General features: G+C 35.6%; 5 protein-coding genes across 18 annotated transcripts in view; 2 read left to right on the top strand and 3 right to left on the bottom strand.

Moving 5' to 3' along the window:
- Positions 1 to 494: 494 nt before the first annotated feature.
- Rpb12 (DNA-directed RNA polymerases I, II, and III subunit Rpb12) lies at positions 495 to 1,230 on the bottom strand. Its single transcript, XM_034333750.2, has 3 exons — positions 1,047 to 1,230; positions 805 to 897; positions 495 to 694 (listed from the first exon to the last, which is right to left on the bottom strand). The coding sequence occupies exons 1-3, from the start codon at positions 1,102 to 1,104 to the stop codon at positions 672 to 674; spliced, it is 174 nt and encodes a 57-aa protein (XP_034189641.1). The 5' UTR covers positions 1,105 to 1,230; the 3' UTR covers positions 495 to 671.
- Positions 1,231 to 1,303: 73 nt separating this feature from the next.
- NO66 (Bifunctional lysine-specific demethylase and histidyl-hydroxylase NO66) lies at positions 1,304 to 13,317 on the top strand. 5 transcript variants are annotated; one of them, XM_034333695.2, is made up of 6 exons: positions 1,304 to 1,676; positions 11,031 to 11,623; positions 11,687 to 11,964; positions 12,048 to 12,780; positions 12,846 to 13,032; positions 13,093 to 13,317. In XM_034333695.2, the coding sequence occupies exons 2-6, from the start codon at positions 11,031 to 11,033 to the stop codon at positions 13,162 to 13,164; spliced, it is 1,863 nt and encodes a 620-aa protein (XP_034189586.2). In that variant the 5' UTR covers positions 1,304 to 1,676; the 3' UTR covers positions 13,165 to 13,317. The 5 variants fall into 5 exon arrangements, with proteins under 5 accessions (XP_034189586.2, XP_034189582.2, XP_034189584.2 ...); XM_034333691.2 differs by lacking the exon at positions 1,304 to 1,676 and adding an exon at positions 9,803 to 9,931; XM_034333693.2 differs by lacking the exon at positions 1,304 to 1,676 and adding an exon at positions 10,204 to 10,969.
- Positions 2,362 to 7,931, top strand: LOC143305993 (uncharacterized). 7 transcript variants are annotated; one of them, XM_076691556.1, is made up of 4 exons: positions 2,362 to 4,675; positions 6,473 to 6,538; positions 6,602 to 6,688; positions 6,983 to 7,931. In XM_076691556.1, the coding sequence occupies exon 1, from the start codon at positions 2,386 to 2,388 to the stop codon at positions 3,208 to 3,210; it is 825 nt and encodes a 274-aa protein (XP_076547671.1). In that variant the 5' UTR covers positions 2,362 to 2,385; the 3' UTR covers positions 3,211 to 4,675; positions 6,473 to 6,538; positions 6,602 to 6,688; positions 6,983 to 7,931. The 7 variants fall into 7 exon arrangements, with proteins under 7 accessions (XP_076547671.1, XP_076547667.1, XP_076547654.1 ...); XM_076691552.1 differs by having other exon boundaries at positions 2,362 to 4,214; positions 4,494 to 6,688; XM_076691539.1 differs by having other exon boundaries at positions 2,362 to 4,403; positions 4,494 to 6,688.
- On the bottom strand, positions 4,932 to 8,818 carry LOC117608475 (DNA helicase MCM8). Its single transcript, XM_034333668.2, has 14 exons — positions 8,236 to 8,818; positions 8,012 to 8,158; positions 7,678 to 7,919; positions 7,472 to 7,604; positions 7,160 to 7,410; positions 6,969 to 7,073; positions 6,760 to 6,903; positions 6,464 to 6,683; positions 6,222 to 6,385; positions 5,929 to 6,141; positions 5,727 to 5,851; positions 5,431 to 5,653; positions 5,210 to 5,350; positions 4,932 to 5,129 (listed from the first exon to the last, which is right to left on the bottom strand). Exons 1-14 carry the CDS (start codon positions 8,309 to 8,311, stop codon positions 4,932 to 4,934), a joined length of 2,382 nt encoding a protein of 793 aa, XP_034189559.2. The 5' UTR covers positions 8,312 to 8,818.
- A 324-nt stretch (positions 13,318 to 13,641) lies between the features above and the next one.
- Positions 13,642 to 24,325, bottom strand: part of LOC117608505 (multiple coagulation factor deficiency protein 2 homolog) — a 16,585-nt gene continuing 5,901 nt past the window's right edge. The window contains exons 1-6 of one of the 4 annotated variants that reach the window (XM_034333739.2): positions 16,024 to 16,638; positions 15,486 to 15,623; positions 14,564 to 14,723; positions 14,225 to 14,311; positions 14,005 to 14,165; positions 13,642 to 13,916 (exon numbers count right to left, since the gene is read on the bottom strand). In XM_034333739.2, coding sequence (XP_034189630.1) covers positions 13,780 to 13,916; positions 14,005 to 14,165; positions 14,225 to 14,311; positions 14,564 to 14,715 — 537 coding nt within the window. In that variant the 5' untranslated portion in view covers positions 14,716 to 14,723; positions 15,486 to 15,623; positions 16,024 to 16,638 and the 3' untranslated portion in view covers positions 13,642 to 13,779. The other 3 variants (XM_034333737.2, XM_034333741.2, XM_034333736.2) reach the window with 3 other exon arrangements.

The following is a 24,325-nucleotide window of genomic DNA, read 5'->3' as shown; positions in this document are numbered from 1 at the left end:
TTAAAGGTTATTCATAGAAATTAACGATAGATTAATTGATTAGAAATATTTAATTAACCTTAATGGAGGCTTTACTGGAAAATATCAAATACTGGGACCGGAATAAGACTTTGTAAGATATATGCAGACACAATAATATCAACTTTCATGGAATTTGTAAATGTCAGCATTTTGCTAGTGTTACTGTCATCTCTAACTAATTCTGTGACTCTGTTGAACTATTAATAAAAATGTAATTTATTTATTGTAAATAAAAAACATATATTTCTAAACAGTTTTATATTACATAAACTACATTAATACACATTTAACAGAACTTTGGTACACAGATGTGAAAGAATTAATTAATTTAAAATGTATGAAGAGTTGCAAAATGTATTGGAATTAATACCATAGTTTTCTATGATAGTATTGCAAGCATAAAAGTACAACTTTATGAATTACATGGTATGGGAATAAATATTTAATTTGCAATAAATTTGTATTACTTTATTAAAAATTGTAATCCTTACAATAAATATTAACATATATCATTCATCCTCATAAGTTCTTTCAAAATTCACCCATTTATTATTTCTAAAGTGGGGAAAAGTATACAAAGGTTTAAATATTGTACAATATCACAACATTCCCTTAATCTATTGGTTCCATTAATGCTATATTAAATAAACTTATCTTGCATCAAATACAACAACTATATATTATTAAGGAAAATAAGTTGTTACTATGCAGTATATAAAATCACATATTTCTTTAAGTATTTGCTTTGCAAAATGAACTGAAATTTTAATTACAAAAGGATACGTCTCTTTGTGCGTTTTTTGTACATAATTCTGTATCCACATTCTCTACATCGAATTGGGTCTCTAGGTCGTATTTCATTATCATGATGACACTCTATAAAACAACAGAAATATTAGAATACATGTGTATATAATAAAATTTTTTTATAATCGATCGATCATTATCAATGACAATCATAATATCTATAACCTATACATAAAATGTGAAAAATTACAAGCTATTATTTACATTATAAACATTACCTCCACAAATATATACCATAGCCTGTTTTGGAGTTGAATCTGATTTATTGGATTCCATTTTAAATAATTTTTCAAATACAGTTACAAGATACTTTTAAACCCCATGCAATGTTTATAACGCTCACACGTGTAAAGTGATGTAAATTTCGTTAATCATGTGAACACAACCCAGGGAGTACACATACAAAGAAGATTGAATATGTTTTTGATCTCGAGGGGTCCTAGATACCCCACGCTCCCCCTGTGGCTGGGGGGTTTAGAATACAGCCACGGTATCCCCTGCCTGTCGTAGGAGGCGACTAAAAGGGGGCGCAAGCGAAAAGAGTGAATGCTAAAAGTATCGCGAAACAAGTGTATAGAGCTAAAAGTATGGCAAAATGTGAAACGAAATGTGAAAAGGATGTAATGTAAATTTGAAAATGGCGTAGAAAAGGATTGGCAGTGATGCCAACCTTGTCGGCTCGCGTGGCCGACAATTTTCGGTGGGCAAAAAGGGACCGCTTGTCCCTAAAGTACGCCACCCCTATGGAAAGGGGAAAACTGTAAAGTAAAGTAGGTCTGCACGCTTGGCGTCCCTTTAGGCAAAATGGCGGTCTAAGCCAGCGGAGGGGAAGGTGTCCCCATCACTGGGTATGATACTTCGAGCCAGCAGGCATTATATTCAACTAGCAGCAGATACTTTTGTATTCGAGAAAAAACAAAATTTTCGTAAACAGCTAGTCGCTAAAGCGAGTCGATTTATTAATTAACCAGTAAAATGAATAATGAGTTCGATCATACATATATCACTTATATCGCTGCATTCCTACTATCTCTGCTATGCTTTATTATACCCCTTTATCCCCTGCAACATCGCAACCCTTATATCTCTGCATCTCTTACATCTCAGCAACTCAGACATCTCTATATTGTATTTCAACGAAACTGCAGATGTACACGTAGGTATTAAAGAAATTGTTTATTTATCACAATAAACTTGGGCACAACAATAAATTTATAACATATAAATGTGGTAGAAAAATGGGTAGGAAAGAAATTGGGAACTAAAATTAGAAACAAATAGCAGCATATGGGGAAGGGACACAAGGTAGTGGGCGAGGACAATAAGCTGGTAGACAAGAGGGTGTACATGGTGAACATGGCGATACACATGGTGATAGACAAAGTGGAGGGCATGATGGTAGACACGGAGGTGGACAAAGTGGTGGGCAAGGTGGTGGACATGGTGGGGGACATGGTGGAGGGCATCGCGGACGGAATCTTGGTGGGGGTGGTGGTGGGCATAATGGTAAAATTGGTGGGCAGGGTGGTGGAACAGGTGGAGGGCATAGTGGTGGGCATGGTGGTAGGCATCGTGGTGGACAGGGTGGTGGACAGGGTAGTGGGCAAGGTGGTGGACATATTTGTAGACATGGTGGACAGGGTGGAGGACAAGGCGGACATGGTGGTGGGCAGAGGGGTAGGCACCGTGGTGTGCACGGCGGTGGACACGGCGGTGGGCATGGTGGACAACAGGGTGGTGGGCATGGAGGACAACAGGGTGGTGGGCATGGTGGACAACAGGGTGGTGGGCATGGTGGACAACAGGGTGGTGGACATGATATTATGCACGGTGGTGGGCACGGTGGTGCACACGGTGGCGGACAAGGTGGTGGACAGCATGGTAAGCACGGTGAACAGCATGGTACGCACGGTGAGCACGGTGGGCACGGTGAGCATGGTGGGCATGGTGAGCATGGTGAGCATGGCAGGCATGGTGAGCATGGCGGGCATGGTAGACATGGTGAGCATGGCGGGCATGGTAGACATGGTGAGCATGGCGGGCATGGTAGACATGGTGAGCATGGCGGGCATGGTGAACATGGCGGGCATGGTGAACATGGCGGGCATGGTGAACATGGCGGGCATGGAGAACATGGCGGGCATGGAGAACATGGCGGGCATGGAGAACATGGCGGGCATGGTGAGCATGGCGGGCATGGTGAGCATGGTGAGCATGGTGAGCATGGTGGTGGACATGGTGGTGGGCAAGGAGAGCAAATATTATAAGTTGTACAAGGTGACATACAACAAGGTTCGCCACAAGGAGGGCTACAAACTACTCTTTGCTCATTCGGGCAGCACGGATTTTTATTCTTATTGCAAGTCATTGTGCAATATGTAGCTAATGCATCTTTTCTAGCTTGATCGGCACAGAAGAATTTTCGTAAAGCAGATTCCACATCATCTAATTCCATTAGTTTCATTAACGCATTGCGTCCTGGACAGCAAATAGGATATAACTTTGTCATACACGCTGGTCTACCCAAGCAGTGCCACATCATACATCTATCTTGTAAACCATTTCTCTTGATGCACTCGCATCTGTATATAATGCTTGTTCGAAAATCGAAACTTCTACAGCGTTTAAGAGGATTCTGTAAATTTAAATATGTAACTTAAGAAGAAGGTATATTTAGAGGAGTTTCGGACTTCCCTCGCTCCATACTTTTCCCCCTCATTTGAGAAGAATGAATTTAAAAATCAGTAGGTACTCACACAACAGAGGTACTCATAGTTGCAAGGTGCAGGAGGCTCGTCCCATTCGCATGGTTTTCTATAATAAATGATTTTTAAATTTATAAATATATCTACGTTTATTAATGTAATCTAAATATACTTACTGCATTTCCATTGATGAAATTAAACATTTTAGTTCACCTAATAATGCTCGTCTTCTTTCACAATTTGGATTCTTTCCATCGCAGGGCATTTTTAATCCGGATTATATTGAAGCAATCAACAAAAAATTTTTATTTTACTTTAATTTACGTAGAAATCGTAGAATTTAGATTTTTTTTTATGCGTTCATGCTGCACTTTAATGTACTTTTTACTCGATTAATTTAGAATTTAAACGTAAGGTCAAAATGGTTTAATACCAGGAAAAAATCATAATTACTCTGAACATATTTACAATATGTAACAAGTGAATAATAATTTTATCTAAATATCAGTTGTTTGGCATTATTTTATATGAAAATTAGTTGTCAAAATTTGAAGTTCTTCTAATAGAACATAAATTTAAAAGAGAAAAAAATAGAAAAATGTCTTGTGGAAATCCTTGCCCAAATCCTTGTTCTCCATGCTGCCCACCTGTAGTCCAGTACCGGTTACCAACATGTTCATCGTGTGTATCTTACTCATGTTATCCGCCACGTTGCATAGCATGCCCACCACCGTGTAGAATTACAATATGCACACCTCCAGTGCCGTGCGGACCCTGTCCACCAAAATGTATCCCATATTGCCCTCCGCCATGCGCAACGACATGTCTAACCAGGACTGCAATGTGTCCTGTAAAATGGACTTTTTAAATGTACTTTCCTTAAGTTTTATCATTTTGTCCGCTCGGCACGTAAGAACAACTGCAATTGATAGGATATATTATGATGGTTATATTAAACAGGAATCCGATTACTATACCTGCTCCACCTCCTCCAGAACCAAAATACTACATACCTAAACGACCTTGCCAGAGATGTAATTGTCTTCATAAACCAGGACCAGTATGCTGCTTTTATTTGCATTGGCGTTTGCCGTGTAAAGCAGACTGTTTTGAAGTGTAAAAGCAAACAACTAACAATTTTGGTGTGCATTTATTTTATGCTACTGAAGAATACAAAACTGTACATCAATTATATTAAAATACTGTTGGATTGAACATACACATTTATGGAACATTTCAGATTATTCGAACAACATAAATTATTTAGATTACATATGTAAGTATTTCGTTATGTACAATGTATGTACAAAGTAGTGCAACTTAGATTTCTCTTAAAGAGAAGTGTAAAGAAAGAAATGTCTGACCCATTTGTCTACATTTTATGTTAGAAAAGTAAGATTAGCAAGAAATAAACTTGAAAGTATTGCTATTAGTTTTCAATAAAATACCACTTTCGTTTAATTTTGAAATAAGCTCTGCAAAATTATCTACCAGAATTTTGTTATCCAACGCGATTTCTTGTAGCCGTTTTATAGAAAATGTTGTATTGCTGTTATTAAAAGTTTCTTCCTTTAATATTTTTATCATTTTTCTGACCTTTAAAAAAAACGGTTTCGTTATGATATTAACTAATCGTTAGTTTTTATTATTGTAAATTTATGTAAAATTTGGTTTACCTGTTTCTTATTTGTTACTTTTTTATTACCCAAAGATTGCCAATCAATGATTTCATTATCAAATGTATATCGTAGAATTTCTATTACATCCATAGCATCTGTTTCTATCGCTTCGGTGCGTAATTCCAATTTTGCTCTAGCCTGTAATTTTAATTTGATTTTTCTCAAAAAAACAGAATGTGCATATTTAAAATTTATGTAAATGTTTAATAAATTTAAACCTCGGTTAATCTTATCATAGCTTCTAGTTGTCTATTATACACTGGTAGGCCACAATATTTATTGTTTTTCTTTCGAAGTTCTAAATAATAATTTTGTAATACTGCTGCTGCCTCTTTAGTTAATTTTGGTTTGACGTATTGTCGAGCATACGCGATATATTTTCGAAGAATTAAATGTGGAATAGTACTCGTGTTTTCGTTTAAAAAGAATACTAGTCTGTCTCTAAAAGAGTATGCTTCAATAAAAATGATGTATTATAAAGAATGATTATTTGTATAAAATTATTCGTAATTACCTCAATGAAACGTTCATTGTATCTGACATATTGGTATTCTGAAATGTACTACCTTGCGTGCCTTTAATTGTATTTAAGTCATTGTGGACTGACATCACATGCTTACACAAGAAATTATCTATATCCTGGATTGCAAATAAAATACGTAATGTTTCTGAATAATAATTATTAACGTTTCAAATCAATATTAATAAATACGCACTCTATTTGGTTGATCTAATAACAAAAATATTAAATCAAAACGTGACAACAGAGGTGGGCTCATTTTTAAATTTTGCAATAATGTTTTATTTCTATGAAATCGACCACTAATTGGATTTGCGGCAGCAAGAACTGAAGTTCTACTAGGGAGAGAACAGATTACTCCTGATTTAGCAACACTTACACTCTGCTGTTCCATTGATTCTAATAAAGCCTATAATCGAAAAATTTTGTTTTTACGAAAACTGTACTAATCATAAGTATTTAATTTAATATTTAAGGTAATAATTATACCGCATGTTGTTTGGATATTTTATCAAATTCATCAACACAGCAGCAACCCCTATCTGCTAAAACTAATGCACCTGGCTCTAATGAAAAGTTATTACTTTTATTTTCTTTTATAAGTGTTATTGTCAGACCAGAAGATGTACTAGAGTTTCCACATACATATACACCTTCAAAAATTATTATTGCAAATTATACAAAGATATAATCCAACAGGAATAAGATTAAGATAAATAATTGAAATATACCTTTTGCAGCAACTCTTGAACATGCTTGTAACATTTGTGATTTTCCAAGACCAGGATCACCGACCATTAATACATGTATGTTTTCTCTTAACTCTAAGTGTTCTGCATTTCCACTAAACAAACTTAATATTAATCCAGCTTTGACCATTTCATGACCATATATGTTTGGAGAAAGTGAATGTACCAAGAGTGAAAAAATATTCGGTGTATTATATACTTCCTATCGTAAGTAATAAAAATCATAAATATTAAATAATATCAAAAGTCCATTAAAGTGTAATAAATGTTCTGTATACCTTTATTGCTAAATAATCCTTTACCGACATTTCGTCGCTCATAATATTTTTATTTTGAAACTTTTGTTTATTATTCATTATGGTAATAGCTTCCATGAATAAAGTAAATTGACTTTTATTTTGTGTTTTAGCTGTATTGTTTCCCTAAACATGTAACATTAAATACGAAATTAATTATAAAATGTACGCGCAATTAATATATACTTTACCTTTATAATTCCAGTTAAAGTGATATCATCCCCAGGCATACAAGTACTCACTAAATCATCTCTTAATTCAATATCGAATATCCGTGGCATGCTACCCTTACTGTTCTAAGTATGGAAGAAAGAAGCAGATTATATTAATTTCTACTCAAATACAATGATAGTAAAAATGTTTCACTTATATTAATAATGACCTGTTCGTCGCTCGAAAGTTCTTGTATCTTAATAATTTGAAAGGAAACACTTCTTATTAATGGGGAATCTAATATTACACGAAATTTGGACACACCACATATACTACATTTCTTTGGAACCGTATAAATTCCCAGTGGCTGTTTAACCATTTTTTGCAAGTTACATTTGCGACACATAAATACAATCCATTCTGGGAGATGTTTCACATGACCTACTCTTATTACACAGCCCCTAACAGATATCAACTTTCCTGTTAAAAAAGATTTAGCTTCTAAAATGTTTTCTTTGCAGAATACCATATAAATACATACCATATAAACTTGCTTTCAAGTCTTGCAAGGATATAACTGGTTTATAATTTAATACATTTAATCTAACAGTAGACAATGTATTTATAATGTTTAAAAAACTTAAACTTTGCGGAGGTATTGTATTTAATATTTTCTGAAAATAAAATTAAATGACATTTATTCAATGGATATATCCGTACCTTAAAATTATTAGTTATAAAAATTACCTGATGCATGGCAAGCTTAAAACAATTTAATGTGTGTACAGGATTTTCATATATGTTTCTTTTAAAATCAGGCCACTCAGTTAAAAAATCTTGATCACTGTATAATTCACATATATCAATTACAAAAACTATCCCATTTTCTAAATTTTCTAATGAAAGCATAGTTGATAATCGTTGATGTCTATTTATAAAGCGTTCTACTGTCTGAACTTTTTTAACAGTATCAGAATTCTCCTCATATTCTGAAAGATAAATTATTTAATAGATATAATGAAAATATAATGTCCAAAGAAGTTACAGAAACATTTATGAATTGATATAAAGATGTTCCTACCTTCATCATAAAAAAATAACTTCCATCCATAGTAAGAAATATCAAAATTGATATAAGTGTCATATGTATTTAATAAATTGCTTGTCTCAATAGGGTCTAAAAATCGACATAGCTTTTGATTACTTTGTCTGTTTCCATCATCAGATTCTGTAAGACATTATAAATATATGTATACATATAGAAATATTCTTATAAATTAAAATCATATCATAGAAAAATCTTACTACGAGATTTGTTGGATATTTTTTTACTTGGGTACCATTTATTTCTATAAAAATCTTTCCGGCTTTTATCACCCATAATTATAAATATTTATTATTATTCATTGCGTTTGAATGTTACGGTTAGCGCCATATACGAACGTGCGTTGAAGCACTGACTACAGTGGCAAAAGACTGGACATGCTTTCGTTTTCAAAGGGCTACGATTTAGGGGTCCTAGACACTCCTAGACACTTCCTTTGACTCTTATTATTTTATTCATTATTTTATCCCTCCTTATGGACTCAAGTCCACCCCTTTTAGTTATTAATTATTTTATTTCTCTTTATGGGCCTCGCGGAGACCGCCCTTCCCAGTTATTGTTTATCTTATTCCTACTCTTTATGGACCAAGGCTTCCCTTTGTAGCAATTTATTTTTTTCATTCATTTCATGGACCTCGCAGGGATTACCTCCCAGCACTTCTTATATCACTGCATTCCTTACATCCCGGCATCCCTTATATTCCTATGTTTTTTATATCGCTGCATTAATTATACCCCCCGCATCCCTTACAACAATGCAACCCTTACATCCCTGCATTCCTTACATCCTGACATCCCTTATATCCCTGTTTTTTATATCGCTGCATTAATTACACCCCCGCATCCCTTACAACAATGCAACCCTTACATCCCTGCATTCCTTACATCCTGGCATCCCTTATATTCCTATGTTTTTTATATCGCTGCATTAATTATACCCTCACATTCCTTACAACAATGCAACCCTTACATCCCTGTATTCCTTACATCCTGGCATTCCTTATATTCCTATGTTTTTTATATCGCTGCATTAATTATACCCCCGCATCCCTTACAACAATGCAACCCTTACATCCCTGCATTCCTTACATCCTGGCATCCCTTATATTCCTATGTTTTTTATATCGCTGCATTAATTATACCCCCGCATCCCTTACAACAATGCAACCCCTACATCCCTGCATTCCTTATATCCTTGCTTTTTTTACATTCCGCGAACCCTTGTGTCCCTGCAACCCTTATAAAAAAATCAATTTTTGTGCAAAATTTAGTTCCTTTTTCTACCACCAGAGGGCGCTGATCCGAGGTCGAAAATTTAGTTCGCATTTTTGCCGCTAGAGGGCCAAAATTTTAGAATGATTTAGTTCTTTTTTCTATCCCCAGAGGGCGCTGATTCGACATCAAAAATTTAGTTCGCATTTTTGCCGCTAGAGGGCCAAAATTTTAGAATGATTTAGTTCCTTTTTCTATCCCTAGATGGCGCTGATTCGACATCGAAAATTTAGTTCGCATTTTTGCCACTAGAGGGCGCTATTTTTTCGAAAAAAATTTAGATCAAAGAATGATGCGAAGGATATGCAAAGGATATACAAAGGATATACAAAGGATATACAAAGGATATGCAAAGGATATGCAAAGGATGCAAAGGATGCAAAGGATGCAAAGGATAATCAAAGGATATGTAAAGGATATGCAAAGGATATGCAAAGGATATACAAAGGATGCAAGGGTTGCAAGGGTTGCAAGGGGTGCAAGGGATGCAAGGGATGCAAAGGATGCAAAGGATGCAAAGGATGCACACGGGAGTAATAAAATCAACATGTTCATCCTCCTCATGAGTTTATTCAATAAGCTAAGAAGATAGAAACAGCAAATTACATGATCGCAGAAAATAAAGTAAGGGTATATGTATCTTTAACAGGTAGATCTGCACCCCACGACGGTCGCTGTAAGACTGATGATGTTCCACTTCGCTCTACGTCGATCGGTTAATAACAGCCAGCTACCTTTGTTGGAATCAGTGTCTGTAAATTTTTTTTTTTTTTTTTTTAACGTGGGGAAATCTTGCATAAGACCCCCCACCGACCCCTGGGGGAGGGCGGCGGGGGAGTGTCAGATTCCTACTGACTAAAACCCCACGGCGACCGACACTGGCGCTAAGGAGGACTCTGGGACCTTATGTACTCCGGAGCCCTCCATGCCTGCCATATTGGTACCCATATAGGGTGCCTAGCATGTGGCCGACACCGGGGGTCGCACCCTGTGCCGGCCTTTACTTGAGCCGCGTGTAAAGGCGCTTGGAGCCCCCACTCCGGACGCCAGGGACCCGCTTTTGGTGGTGAAGCCGTCATTTCTAGTGTTGAGAGAAGGGCCCTATCTTTACCTCTACACCCTACTTCTTTGACGTCCGAAGACAGACTGACGCGCTTCAGTGCGGAGCGGCTAACTTATAGCAATGACTACAATTTCAACAAATATGGCAACCCTAAGTTCGAGACCATTTGAGACATTAAATGATGGGGTGTAATCGTTTGGTATCAAAGCAATCTACTGTTACCATCAACGTGTGTTTAGAATCTAAATTTTAAACTGTTCCATTGAGAAGTGTTTTACGTTTTTTATAGTAAGATAAGAGTCAATCGAAGTTTTTGGGGCACTTCAGACCCCTCGAATACAAAGGCATGTCCAATCTTATTGAATGTATAATCACAGTCCTGTGTTTATTATTTTCAATATGACGTGCAATTGAATACACGTGTTGTGAATGACAAATTCGAAGATTTATAACAGTGAAGTGTTAAATACATACCTTGTTTAATTGAAATATATTATAAACTGTGTACCACTGCATATAGTTCACAGTAATCATAAAGAAATATTTTGTTACGATATAATATTGAAATATAACCTCAAAATTTGCCGATTTTGTTATATGTATATTTAAAATTTATGACTTATTATTTATGAACATTATCTTACAACCCTCTTTTTACAGATGCTTAAACAACGTGAGCCAATATCAGCATTCGCAATGTATGCTATGAAACGTAAGAATGTAGAACTATCTTCAAAATCAAAGAAATTAAAAAAAAGACATGCTTCTCCTGGGAAAAAAATCATTCCAAAGGATAATATTAAACTTGAAGTACAGGAGAAGACAAAGCAAACAGCTGCACAAAGAAGTGTTCAACGCGCAAATAAAGTTCCTACAAATAAGATTCAAATCACAAAGAAAAAGAATGTTGTATCTAAAAAACCTAATCGCTCTGTCACTTCTAAGAAAAATAAAGTAGTTCATAAAGTAATACACAATAAGAAAAATAACAATGTACCAGTAGCCAATAGTCTAAAAGAAAAGGAATCAAAGAAGAAAGGAAAAGGTTCCCTTTTAACCATGAATACAGGTGTTGCAAAAATGAAACAAATTGCACAGAAGCAAAATAAAAGCAGAAAATTGAAAAAGGATGATGAACAAAAAGCTTACACTAAAAATAAAGTATCTGAAGAAGATCATCAGAATCCATTGATAACTAGCCATGTTATATTTGGGTGGTTAATACACCCAATGAAAGTAGAGGATTTCTTTGAGTAAGTTCTAAACATACCTTTAACTTTTTTATTTTAATAAATAATCTATAATTCTAATTTCAGAAACAATTGGGAAAAAACACCAGTTCACATTAAGCGGAAGTTTCCAAATTACTACAAATCACTCATGTCCACTCCAATGTTAGATAAAATATTAAGAGAATCTTATATAATGTTCACCAAAAATATTGACATCACCTCGTACGAAAACGGTGTAAGAGAAACACATAATCCTGTTGGTCGTGCGGTTCCTAGTGTTGTTTGGGATTATTATATGAATGGATGTTCTGTTAGAATGTTGAATCCACAAACGTACATACCAGACTTATATAAATTAAATGGTACTCACTGTTTTAAAAATAAGTATGTAATTGTCGTTGACTGTAGTATATAATAGCGTGACTGTAATATTTTATATTTTTAGCTATCCTTCAAGAATTTTTTGGTTGTTTCGTCGGTGCTAATTCTTACTTAACACCGCCTAATAGCCAAGGATTTGCACCCCATTACGACGACATCGAAGCTTTTATATTACAAGTTGAAGGAAAGAAAAGATGGAGACTGTACAAACCGCGAAACGAAAGCGAATATTTAGCGAGGTATTCCTCAGAGAACTTCTCGCAAACTGAAATTGGTGAACCGATATTAGATACAATTGTAAACGAAGGAGATTTGTTATACTTTCCACGAGGGACCATTCATCAAGGTGAAACCTTGGACAACACGCACAGTCTCCATATCACGTTGAGTGTGTATCAAAAAAATAGTTGGGGCGATTATTTAGAGAAACTGCTTCCTGAAGCGTTAAACACCGCCATAAGAACCGACAGTGAATTTCGAAAAGGATTGCCTCTTGATTATTTAAGACACACTGGTTATGTGCATTCTGGGACTCAGAGCAATAGCAAAGAAGAATTCAAAGCGAAAATAAAAAATTTATTTAACAAATTGATAGATCATATGGACATGGACAAAGCTGCAGATATGATGGCTAAGGGTCATGTATACGATTTTCTACCACCCGCTCTTTTTGAAATTGAACGAGAATGTTCGGTTGTTGAAGATGGTGAGCAGATGACTGCAAATGGAGCAGTCAAAAATAGAGTAGAGATAGAACCCGATACTAGGATACGATTAATGAGATCTCATTGTATAAGGTATGATTTAACGAAGACTGAAATTAATACTGAACTGAAAAATATATATTATATATTGTTTTTAGATTGATTAAAGAAGATGAAACATTTAGAATATACTATTCCACCGAAAATTCAAAGGAGTATCATGAGTACGAACCACAATTTTTAGAAGTTAGCAAAGAATTCGTACCTGCTGTACAAGAAATAATATTGCAATATCCTGAGTTTATACGAGTCGAAGATTTGCCAGTTGAGGGTGAACATAATAAGGTAAGTTGAGAAATATAGTCAAGTCATTTACAAGAATATATGATTATTTCTTTTTGACAGGTACAAATAGCCAAAGACCTCTGGGAGAAATGTCTTGTCGTAACAGAGAATCCATTATGCGTTTTGGAGTAAATACATGATTTTACCTAATTTGTAAAAGAATTCAGTGACAAAATAAATACAGTAATTTGAAGATTTTTTAAAATGTTTAGTATTTTAATTTTGATATTTGTATACAAGGAATACCGACTGATATGCCGTTTAAATAAATATTTGTAACATGGTATTAGTACCTTAATTTTGTGATTAAAATTTCCAGATATTATAAGATAAATTAATCCCAACACATTAGTAAATTTCCTTTATTAATATATATATATATGAAGCGCATTTTAGGTGTACAAAGTTTGTATTAGTTTGAGTGGTGAAAATATATTTAGGTCATTATTCAAATATGAATTTGAAATTCATAATTAATTTACGAGTCACTCTGTCAATTGAAAATGTATGAAATTATGTACACAGTATTATTTGATTTATATACAAACGTACAATAGATATTTTGCGCTATAGGTAGATAAAAAATAAAATCGTTTTATCTTACCGATTAAAACTGTATTAAAATTTATATTGTTCGTATATTTTAGAACAGTTAGAAATAAGTTGAATAAAGAAAATTAAAAAATATTTCTTTGAATGTGTTTTAGGCATGTCCCTTACCAATATATACCATTTATTAAAAACTTTTCAGTTTTCAATTTTCACTTTGTCATTTCTTTTTGCCTGAGAAATATGGTCTCTTTGTCTTCCAAGTACATATTCAACGTATCCAAGGTACCCATCATTATCTACATCATCCTCCTTCAGTACTTTGTCTATCAGTTCTTGATAACAATAGATGAAAATGAAAATTATAAAATTAAATAGATGAAAAATTTATTCGATCGTTCAGATAAATAATTATTCACGTACCTACTATCCAAGGTAAATCATCTTCGCAATCCGCGCTTTTCGTCTCCTCGCTGAAGCCTTCACCTTTATTATTGGTCACTTTATTTTCGTGAAATGTATGTTGGATTGCATGGAGAATTTCTAAGCCATCCAACTTGGCATTATTATCGACGTCGTGCACTCTATGATTAATACAGTAATTAATTTTCTACAATTATTTAAAAACTGACTAAAAACATACTTAAAATAGTGGAATTCTATTTCTTGTTCAGTCATGTTTGAAAAATCCAATTGATCTGCCATGGATCCCATGTCTTCTTTTAAATGGCTAAAATTACATACTTATAGCTTTCATTTTCATTAAATGACATTAAAATGAACATGTATCAATATAGAATAATTGTAACAGGTAAATAAAAATTTAAAAAAAGAATTAGAAAAAAAAAAGAAGAAAATTATTTTGATAGGGGTAGCAGTGATATTTAGGTAAGTGAAATAAAAAGAAACAGTGTATGATAAAACAATGAACACATACTTAAATAAAATTCATATCGAAGGAATGAGTTAAGTGTGAACTAACGTAGCATCTTGAAGTAAATTTGCATCCTGCGTTATTTTAATGTTTTTCTGGGGAGAATAATGGTGATGGGAAATGTCGCTTCGCGGATGATGTGGTCCACGAAAACCATTAGAAGATCCAATACATAGACCGATGAAAAGTGTGGTTAGCATTTGTTCGTCTGAAACAATGTAAGAGATCAAAAATTTCAATTTTGAGAGATAAAAACAATTTTCAAATGTATTTGATAAAAATAAGGGAAGGGAGAATTGAATTAATTTGAATATTTGTAGTATCATGTATTTTTGCATAGACAAGTGGGGCACATAAATTAAAAAAGATGCGTGAATGACACCGCACGATACTTCTTGCCATGCTCAATGACAATAGGACCTGCTGGGACATATTCATCGTGTGTGTCGCCGTGGCACAGCCTACTGCCACTTCTAAGGGTTGAACAGCCCTTAGCTAGTGACAGATGGGCGGTAGAGGGGGTCCTAGTAATTATTATGCGATTACCCACAAGCCGATTGATTTAGATTGGACCCCGGGGGGTGCACGGTGCACGGCACTGGGCCCGTCTTCAAATTTGTTACACATCATTCGTCAGAAACTTCTACAGTCGTTCGTAAAGTTACCGAAGACTCAGAGATTCTCTAATTCTCTAAGAAAAATATAAAATTGCGTATATTTTAATTTAAAGATAAATTAAAAAATAAATATAATATACAGTCTTTGAATGAAGTCAGTAGAGAATCATTTTATGAAAAAAGAAAACGAACAAACAGAAGGGGTATCGTTTTTCTCAGTCATGTTTGCCTGGTAAATTTGACACTCGAATATATGAAGAGAACAAACGAAAGATAAGTGAGAATAGTGTTAAAAGACGCGCGAGATTGACAGAAATCCAGGGTACTTAGGAATCAATTTTATATAGGCTTACGGTGGTTGAGCGAGAATACATATGTTGTGTAGGGGGCCTCAAGGGGCTTTCGATGCAAGTGGACCCCCACGGGGGGACGCGCACCCCATGTTCGAACGGAACACCCTCGATTTTTCCTCCTCGGTCTGGTGTCGAAATCTATAAATAATTTATATCATTTGGTCCATTCAACAAGAGAGCCCATATGTACCTGTGTCGACTTACAAGGGACCTGTGACCGCTTCAGATTTTTTTTTTGTAGTGTTAAGTACAGCGAAGAGCAAAACAGAACCAACAATAGAGAAATCGATAATAATATAGAGTATTAAATATAATAAAATTAAGTAAAGTAAAACAGTATCATAGAATGATTTTGTAAATATGATTTCAAATATCCCGCCTCTGAGCTTCAACGTGTTGCAACTATCAAAACTACCTTTATATGAGGTTAGGTTAGTCTAACCTAACATGGAAACGAAGCCGGAGATTGCCATTCCACCCTGAATTCGTGTCAATTTAAAATGTATGAAGAAATCAATGAATAAAATATGTTCTTTACCTGAAGTCGAAAAGAAGAATTGATTAATTATCGATCCTCAAATTCCTACTTGATTTTTGTGTGTCAATATTTTTTGACAAGTGTTTGCGACTGGGAATTCTACAACGAGGAAAGCGCGTGACATTTATCGACTTTCTTCACAGAGTTTGCGTATTCGAAGAGTTGCTCGATGCTGATTTCTCCTCGGAGCGGGCTATTTTATTTTTGAATTTCATGCGGGATCGAAGATCAACGATTGTACTGAATTTTATTAGGATTTAAAAATTAAATTTGGCAAATCTTGACTGCAATAGGTTCTCAAGAATAATTACACAACAAAATAAAATAAATTGTTAAATTTTTAATTAGCTATCTTGAATTACTATTAAAATATAATAGCAATGGTAGATAAAACTCTTCAATTACATAATTCAATTGTACATAATGAGTTGGTCACCTGTGAGCTCCATAGCAGTCTACAGGTTAATTATATTCTATGCCTGACTATACATTGATATTACTACTGTGGCAGTTTAAGTAGAAACAGCCATATTTAGTAGATCACACCATAATATAAATTATCAAATATATTATAATTGAATTTTTCAATCTAGAGTTCAATTACTAGTATTCTTCAGTATGTCTGACTAAACCTGTATATTTTCACTGTGGCACTCAAAGTGAAAATGTGCACCTATAGTCAGACATATCAATACACTAATTATTAAGCATATTAATGTCGGGGTAAAAATATGAAAATTATAAATACTTTACACAGACAAATAATGCATGAAACGGAGGCAAGAAAATAAAAAGAGAGAGGAAGAGAAGTGAAAAGAATCCATTGGCATACAAAAGATGCGTGCAACTACCATAAGACAAAGATGAAAACCAGAACTAGGGACAAAGGTGACAAAGGTATGAAAATAAAGGAAAAGAGTGTCGTTTGAGTTGGGAAAAGAGAATAGACACGCGTGTAGGAGAGAAATTGAAAGAGAGAAACCGCGAGAAGAACGAAGAGGGTGAAGAGGGAGGCGAGGAAGAGAGAGAAACAGGGTACACGGATGGGTCTCTAGTTGCCATGGTGACCACCGTCGCCTAAAGCTATGCTTTTATTGATTCCAAGCCGCAAACAATGTACAGGAGTGGATGTTTCGCTCTGTTCTCTCTCTATCCGTCTAGATAGTGAGGTATTAACGTATCCCAAAATACCGATACCCATGGGCACGTGGCCCAGAAAAGCAGGGTCAACCCGAAGTGAGCCCTTCGATTAATTTACAGGGAACAGTAGTCTAGCCTTTGCATCGAGATAGGGTCACTTTAAACGTGCAAACTGCACTGGGACAACAAAATTCTTTGAAATTATTTCAGATTTTTTATTCGAACACAGTTGAACCTAAGGTAACAGGTGTAATTTAAGAACATGTTGTAAATTAAATCAATCACTATTATATTAATAATATAAAATTAGTATAATTGATTGTATATACAAAATCTGAAATTTTCTCAAAAATGCATCTTTGGAAAATCAAATTAGCAGCTTGTCAGGATCTTGAATAGGGGTGGATATAAAAAAAAAGCGAATCAATTGTCAAATTTTTTCTCTTTATCCGCAAGCACCTATTCAAAATCGAATCAATAACAATGAGTGAAACTACTGATGCGAAAGTCAGATCGCGATTGAGTTTTCTACCCGATTACAACGAACCAGGACCTCCTATCGTGATATCTGGACGAACCATGTACGGTTTTGTTCGTATAACAAAAAACAAATTCTTTCTTCGTATATCAGACTGTTTTTCTTGGGGTTGCAAAACAGGATCAAGAAAGAGTTGAATTTATAAGGTACCAGAAGGGGTGGTATTACCCTTCCTGGTAATTACCCTTTATCTTCACCTTTTATCACTGATAGCCTCATCAAATTACCTACATTTTAAGCAAACTTCGAAGCAGTTTAAATTATGAATCAAAGTGTAAGCAGAAATATAAAACTGGGGTGGGGGCATAGATCACTGTATGCAACTGATTGTCAGATATATACGTAACTCGCATATATTTCATCAAACTGTTTTATTAATTAAGAATATATGTAGATATATTTTTTTTTTTTATTTCGTGGCAGCTGGTCGATTGAGGCATGTCGCATTCTGACGCATGAAAATGGCCCAAAGGGATGCGCCAGCCATGATCGATGCTCCATCCGATCGGAGACTACCGAAACTGCCCGTCAAATAATATATTCATAGCTTCCGGATGGTTGAACGCGACTCTCGAAATCCACCCCCACTATCACTCTGCAACTACCCTCTATTTCACGTATCATCCTACGCTGCAGCCGCACGCAAATAGACTGTCGAATAATTATCGAAATACACTCTTTTCATCCCCTATTTAAATAATCATCTTTGGCTAACATCTACCAATTAACCCCTTAAGATATAAATTGTCTCGTTGTTTATCTCAAAGAAAATCTAGTTAATTTTTTTAAATCCCATCGCTTTAAATTCACAATGTTTTACCTATAAATATTAGCGCACTGTGTCCCAACCCCCATATTGGTCCCTCGATCAAAGTGATTATAAATTTAAAGGGTGAAATTTTCCGGAAGATTGGCGGTCGTCTCTCAAGACCCGGCGGTTTTTCGTTGTCTATGGACAACGAAAGATTAGTGTCAACGAGGGTGAAGAAAAAAAAAAAAAAGAATGCGAGAGAAGGGTGTAAAAACCGCGGCAAGTCGAAAAACCACGATGCGGCATTACCAATTCTTTTCACTCGCACGCGTCCCTCCTTTTAGGTACGCACAAGGTGGATGGGCTTAGCTTTCAGGCTAACCTGGTTAAGAAAATATTTTTAAAATCATTTTCCGCGTACCTCGATGCAACAAGCTGGAAGGAGGAACGTGAATCAAGTCAATGAAGAAGAGAGAAAAATATAGGGGGAGGTTTTATAAAATCCTGTGTCTTCAATTTTGATCATAAATAACATTAATACGGTACCCCTTCGATAATTCCCTGCTTTCAGGGTTCTACAGTCTGGTCTTTCTATAAACGGGAAATTATCGAACGTCTACTGTAAAACCATTTTGCAATAATTTTGTATATATTTAATGTAATTTTTTGTACGAAAAATAGTACAAATTTTTAAGATAATTTATCCAATTAATTTTTATATTTATGTTTCTAATAAAATATCAGTAAACCGATCTCCTACCATCTCAGTTTTATATTTTACAGCAGTACCTGTATGTCCTTCGTGCACCTTTCCCATTTCACGTACTTTTAAACCAACCTCCCTCTCGCTTCAACCCCCTACCCCTTCGATGCTTTTTACGCTACGCTTTTCTCTTATTTTGAACCTCTCGTTGCTTTGGCCAAGAGTTTCCAGTCAGCGTTACGTAGAAAACGTTGAACTTGTTCGAGAGCTTTTTTCTCGAAAAAGAAAAAGCAGTAGCAGAGAAGTCGGGGATATATGTGGAAGGAAAATGTCAAACAAATTTATCGCATTTTCGAGACGTTAAACCGTAAAAAGAAATTTTCCTTTCTTCATCGTTCCAAGCTGAGTAAAATGTATAATTAATTTTATTTAATTAATTTTAATTTTCATTAATAACTTTTCTACATGTAATATAGAATTTATCTGCTTTTAGATATTGTTTGAAATATGCAAATATGGAAACGAACGATTATTTTCATTTTCTTTTTAACGTTTCTGTTTATTTGTTGGACGGTATCAGTTTCAACCATAAGGTCGATCAAAATATCTTCATCGAATACTTAATTACTTTGATATCGCTATCTTGTAGATGGCTTGCTCTAACAGCCATGTACATTATATACAAGGAAGACTTATGATGGGGTTCCAATTTGCCGCGGGGCGCCGTCAGGCTGCGTTTAACAACTTTTTAATGGAGGCTTGGCGACCATCGCCTCGTCCTCCGCGTTGAAACATTAATTCTAACGGGTGTCGTCTTAAAAATAACTTTCTTATCGAATCTCTTAACATCAAGATAGTATTTGTATAAATATCAATCTTCATAATTTTTATATAAATTTTAACATTTCAGTCCATTCATGAATCTGTCTTAGAGGTGAAAACATCCCCCTCGACAAAATTTTGTAAAATAAAATTGATAATATATTTAAATTAGTAAAAAATTTTTAAAATTAATTTATCTCACGATTTTATAAAAATTGAACTGAAAAGAAATAGTTATGGAATAATGAAAAATGTTGTAAATAATATTACATGAAACAATAACGAGTATCGAACGTTTCTTTATCTTCGATGACTATTCCATTTATGGTAGAATGGTATCTGTCGATGGTTTGCCATGTCGAACGTACCCATCGATTTTTCGTCCATGCACGCATGTACGCACGCACGCACGCACAGATCCACAGAAGCTCACATTCGGGCCGAGCCATCGCTCGAAGCCCTCGTAGAATCAACCCCCGAACCCCAACCGACCACCCGCCCCCGCCTCGGCGACAATTCTCCACCCCTGATAAGCGTCCACTTTCCCTCCTGCCTCGTCCCTATCGAGCTACCCTTTGCTATCCAGCCAAGCCAGACCTGGATACCGTACATTCGGTACCCTACCCCTCTGTTACTCTCTTCTCCTCACCCTACCACGAATCTTTCACCCTCCTCCACTTTCTGCACGGTAACTCGATGGAAGTGAAAACAAATTCTATTTTCAATGATATATCGCTGAAGATATGTGAATTTCGGTCTCCTTTTTCAGATCTTTAAAATGGAAATGATAGAGAGAAAATATTTTCAAAGTTGCCTATCATTTAAAGGGTTCCAAGGGTGCAATCATATTTTTATTATTTTGATATATATATATATATTTTTTTTAAACAATCCAAGTTATTACCACACCCTGTATAGATTCATCCCTGAGCGAACTCTCTTTTTCCTCGATATTTCTCTCCCTCTCTCTTTCCTGTTTCCTTCATCGCCCCTCGTCCGCCCTTTCTAGCCGCCCTCCACCGTCCGCCCACGCCGCGTTCTCCACCTAACCTACCTAGCACAGCATCCGCGTTCTGGAGCTGCTCTCGCAGCTCTCGTAATCGCATTTGACGTCGCTATGTTTTTGTTTCAGAGCTGTACGTGACGCTTCCGCCCATGAGGGCTCTTGGCAAAACACGCGAGCAAGGAAAAAAGTACACCGAGAGTAGCTGGGTGGAAAAAAGAGAAGGGAAAGGAAAACCGAAGCCGGAGAAAGAATGACGATGACAATGAACGGTCGAAGGGAAGGAAAATGTGGAAAGAGGAACTGTTGGAGGATCGAGGGATCGATGCTGAGTTACTTTCCGGATCGTTTGTACACCTCGTTTCTTTGCACGGTTCGAAGATGCTTTTCGACGTTCTCCAAGGATTTTTATTTTTACTTTTATTAGTACGCTTAGCTGCCGTTCAATTTTCCATTAAATTGAAAATTCTTTTTTATTTCTTTGGGAAAATATATCAGAGAGAAATAATGAATGAAAAAGTAAATGATTTTTTGGGGGTCACTGGTGTCTGATATTTGATTAATTAAAAGAATGCAATGGAAAAATATGAAATGGCATTGATAATTCTATGAATTTAATTTGGATAATATATTAATTTTTCATTTCAACTTCCTCGTATATTTATACGACCATCGCCCTGTATTCGAGGTTCTTTGAAAAATGTCATCAACTTTTTAGTTGACCTAATGGAAAGAAATTCTATGCCAGCCCGTGACAAGGCATCAGGTTTGTCGGTGGCTAGTGTGACAGATTTCGACCACGCCCTGTCGATATGGTGTGAACCCCCTTTTCAGGATACCCCTGCACCCTCGATCGGGTGCATCGAAAATTCACTGGCTTTGATCTGTACCTACTGCCTCTTCTCAGATCGTATTTATCCTCTCCGTTGAGACGAATGCACGTCAAAGACAACCGAGCAGAAACCCGTTCCATCGAGTCTTCGCGTCAATTTACATTGGAAAAATTAAACGAAAACACGCGGTCAGATATTTTTGCAAATTTTTCAGAAATTAGATAAAGAATTTCCAAGTTTCACTTCGTTAGGGGATGAAATTTCGGTAACGAATGAAAATCGAAACGATGGTTAAAGATTAACAATTACTATACTTTTCAAGTGGGAGAAAAATAGGCGTGTTTGGAGCTTTATTTTCATAAATTGCCCTATTCAAATAGCGAGCAATATTTTGACGCGGTTTTATCGGTGACACGTGCGGGGGAACAAATTAGCAAGCACGTGTCGCTTGACTCTCTGACTTTTCGATAATAGACGCTTTTGTTCAATTTAAACGTTCCCTTGACTGTCAAAATGCCACACGTACCATTTTACCAGAGATATGTAATTATCATTCTCACTATTCTACCTCCTTTTTTATACCAACGCAGTCGAAACGTTTCGGCAAAAAAATGTTAATTCAATGTACGAAACATTTTTTACTACAAGCTGGATGTAAAATTGAATATTAAATTTCCTTTGAAAAAAGAAAAGAGTATCATGAAAAAATAACTAAGTTTATCTTTACCTTTGTATCTTACTATGGGGGGTAGTCGAGCACCCTTATAAAGCATGAGCTGCATATGGTCCATGCAAACCATCAAGTTGCCTTTCCAATCTCTAAGATCTGATCTAATCTAAGTGATCTACCCTTTATAAATTAGATCGTTCAAACTGTATAGTCACAAACAGTGGTTTGACGTTACATGGAAATCCATGTGGAATTCGTATTGAATGCAAACGACTACACTTTAGAAACCTATACATGTAAAATTATTATTATTCTAGCAATTTGTTTAAAAAGATATATGTAACATTGCAAACACCATGACTTATAATTTCAGCATAATGCAACAATGCAGTAAAGGGTTAATGATTTTAATTAAAAATTCCAAAAAATAGCAATATAAAAATTGCAAAGTTGAGTCATGGGAACATCACCCTGAAGAATAGCTACCAGATGAATAATAATGAATAGAATAAGAGAAACCTCAATGGGGATGATTCTGCCCACTTGAATGTAAGTTTCTTCACAATCGTCAACGAAAATTACAGCCTTCGAAAACGGTGACACGCGTGCACAGGGTGAGTTCATGTCCTTTTTTTTTTTTTTCCAAAGAGACTCGAAATTGCTCTCCTTCTACTACGGGATTTAACAAAAGGTGCACGTTTATCAAAGTTTCACCGTTCGATAACTATTGTGTCCCTGGCTGGATCGCGTTTTCCTGAAAATTTTCGTCGGCAGAAAAGCGAAATTGTAGGCGGTAAAACAAAAGCCATGGAGAGTGAGTTTCTGCTAAAATATTCGACATAACTATGTAACTGCATTACGTTACGCTGATGCGATACACGGATACGTGTGTGTAACAGATGCTCTATCGAACAGCTCTGCGAACCATTATTCTATTTCGAAATCGTTTTTTCCATCCATGCGTCGATAATATTTTCCATTCAATTTCATTAACTTCTAATTAAATCGATTCGATTAATGATTTTAATTGTTTTTAATAGCTTGAACAGCGAAGTATGGGTCAATGGTGAGTTACAAAATATATACAAGGATATTAACATAAAGTTAAATGATATAAAATCGGGACTCTCTCCATGGTCCGCCATCCGAGGGGTTAAGCTTGTTGCTTCCCAATTGATTTCAAGGGGCCATTTTTGAAACTAGGAATGATTTTAATTTATGACCTAAATACGAATAACATAACTAACGAACTGATTTTTCCCGTTACAGCGAAAGTGATGACCAAGTTTCTTCCTTTTTTTCACGAAACTTTTAAGAACTTCGAAGACGCTGAAGCTTTCGAAACTTTACGTTTCTCCTTTATAGAAGCTCCTCTTCGTACTCTTTGGTTGCTTCTTCGAACCCCACCCACCCTTGCTTCTTTCATTTCTTTTTCTTCAGTCGAAGAAAACGTGAAACAGACGAATCAAAAGATTCCACCTTAGGTTAAACAAATATCTTCCATTAGAAATTAGAATTAGATCTAAAATTTCGATTCGAACGAACCTTTCAACGAGATACAAAACAAAAAAAACGCGTCTAAAGAAGACGAAAGCGAATTAAAAAAGCTATCTACGATGGTCGGATAAAAAGTAAGGCAAGTCGAGTGAGAAGAAGTAGAAGAAAAAGATAAGGGCTGGTAAAGAGGGTGTCGAGTAGAGAGATGACACGAGAGAAGACGAGAGAAGACGATAGAAAGGAAGACGGAGAAGAGAGTTGGTGGAAGGTGTGCGAGTTTGATAGAAGGTACCGTCCCTCGGTTTGTCTGGTGTTAGTGGGAATGGCACACATCGGGCCATTCGT

This window comes from Osmia lignaria, chromosome 2 (genome assembly GCF_051020975.1).
Source record: "Osmia lignaria lignaria isolate PbOS001 chromosome 2, iyOsmLign1, whole genome shotgun sequence".
NCBI lineage: Eukaryota > Metazoa > Arthropoda > Insecta > Hymenoptera > Megachilidae > Osmia > Osmia lignaria.
Note: the sequence above shows the minus strand (reverse complement) of the source record. Positions and strands in the feature narration are given on the sequence as shown.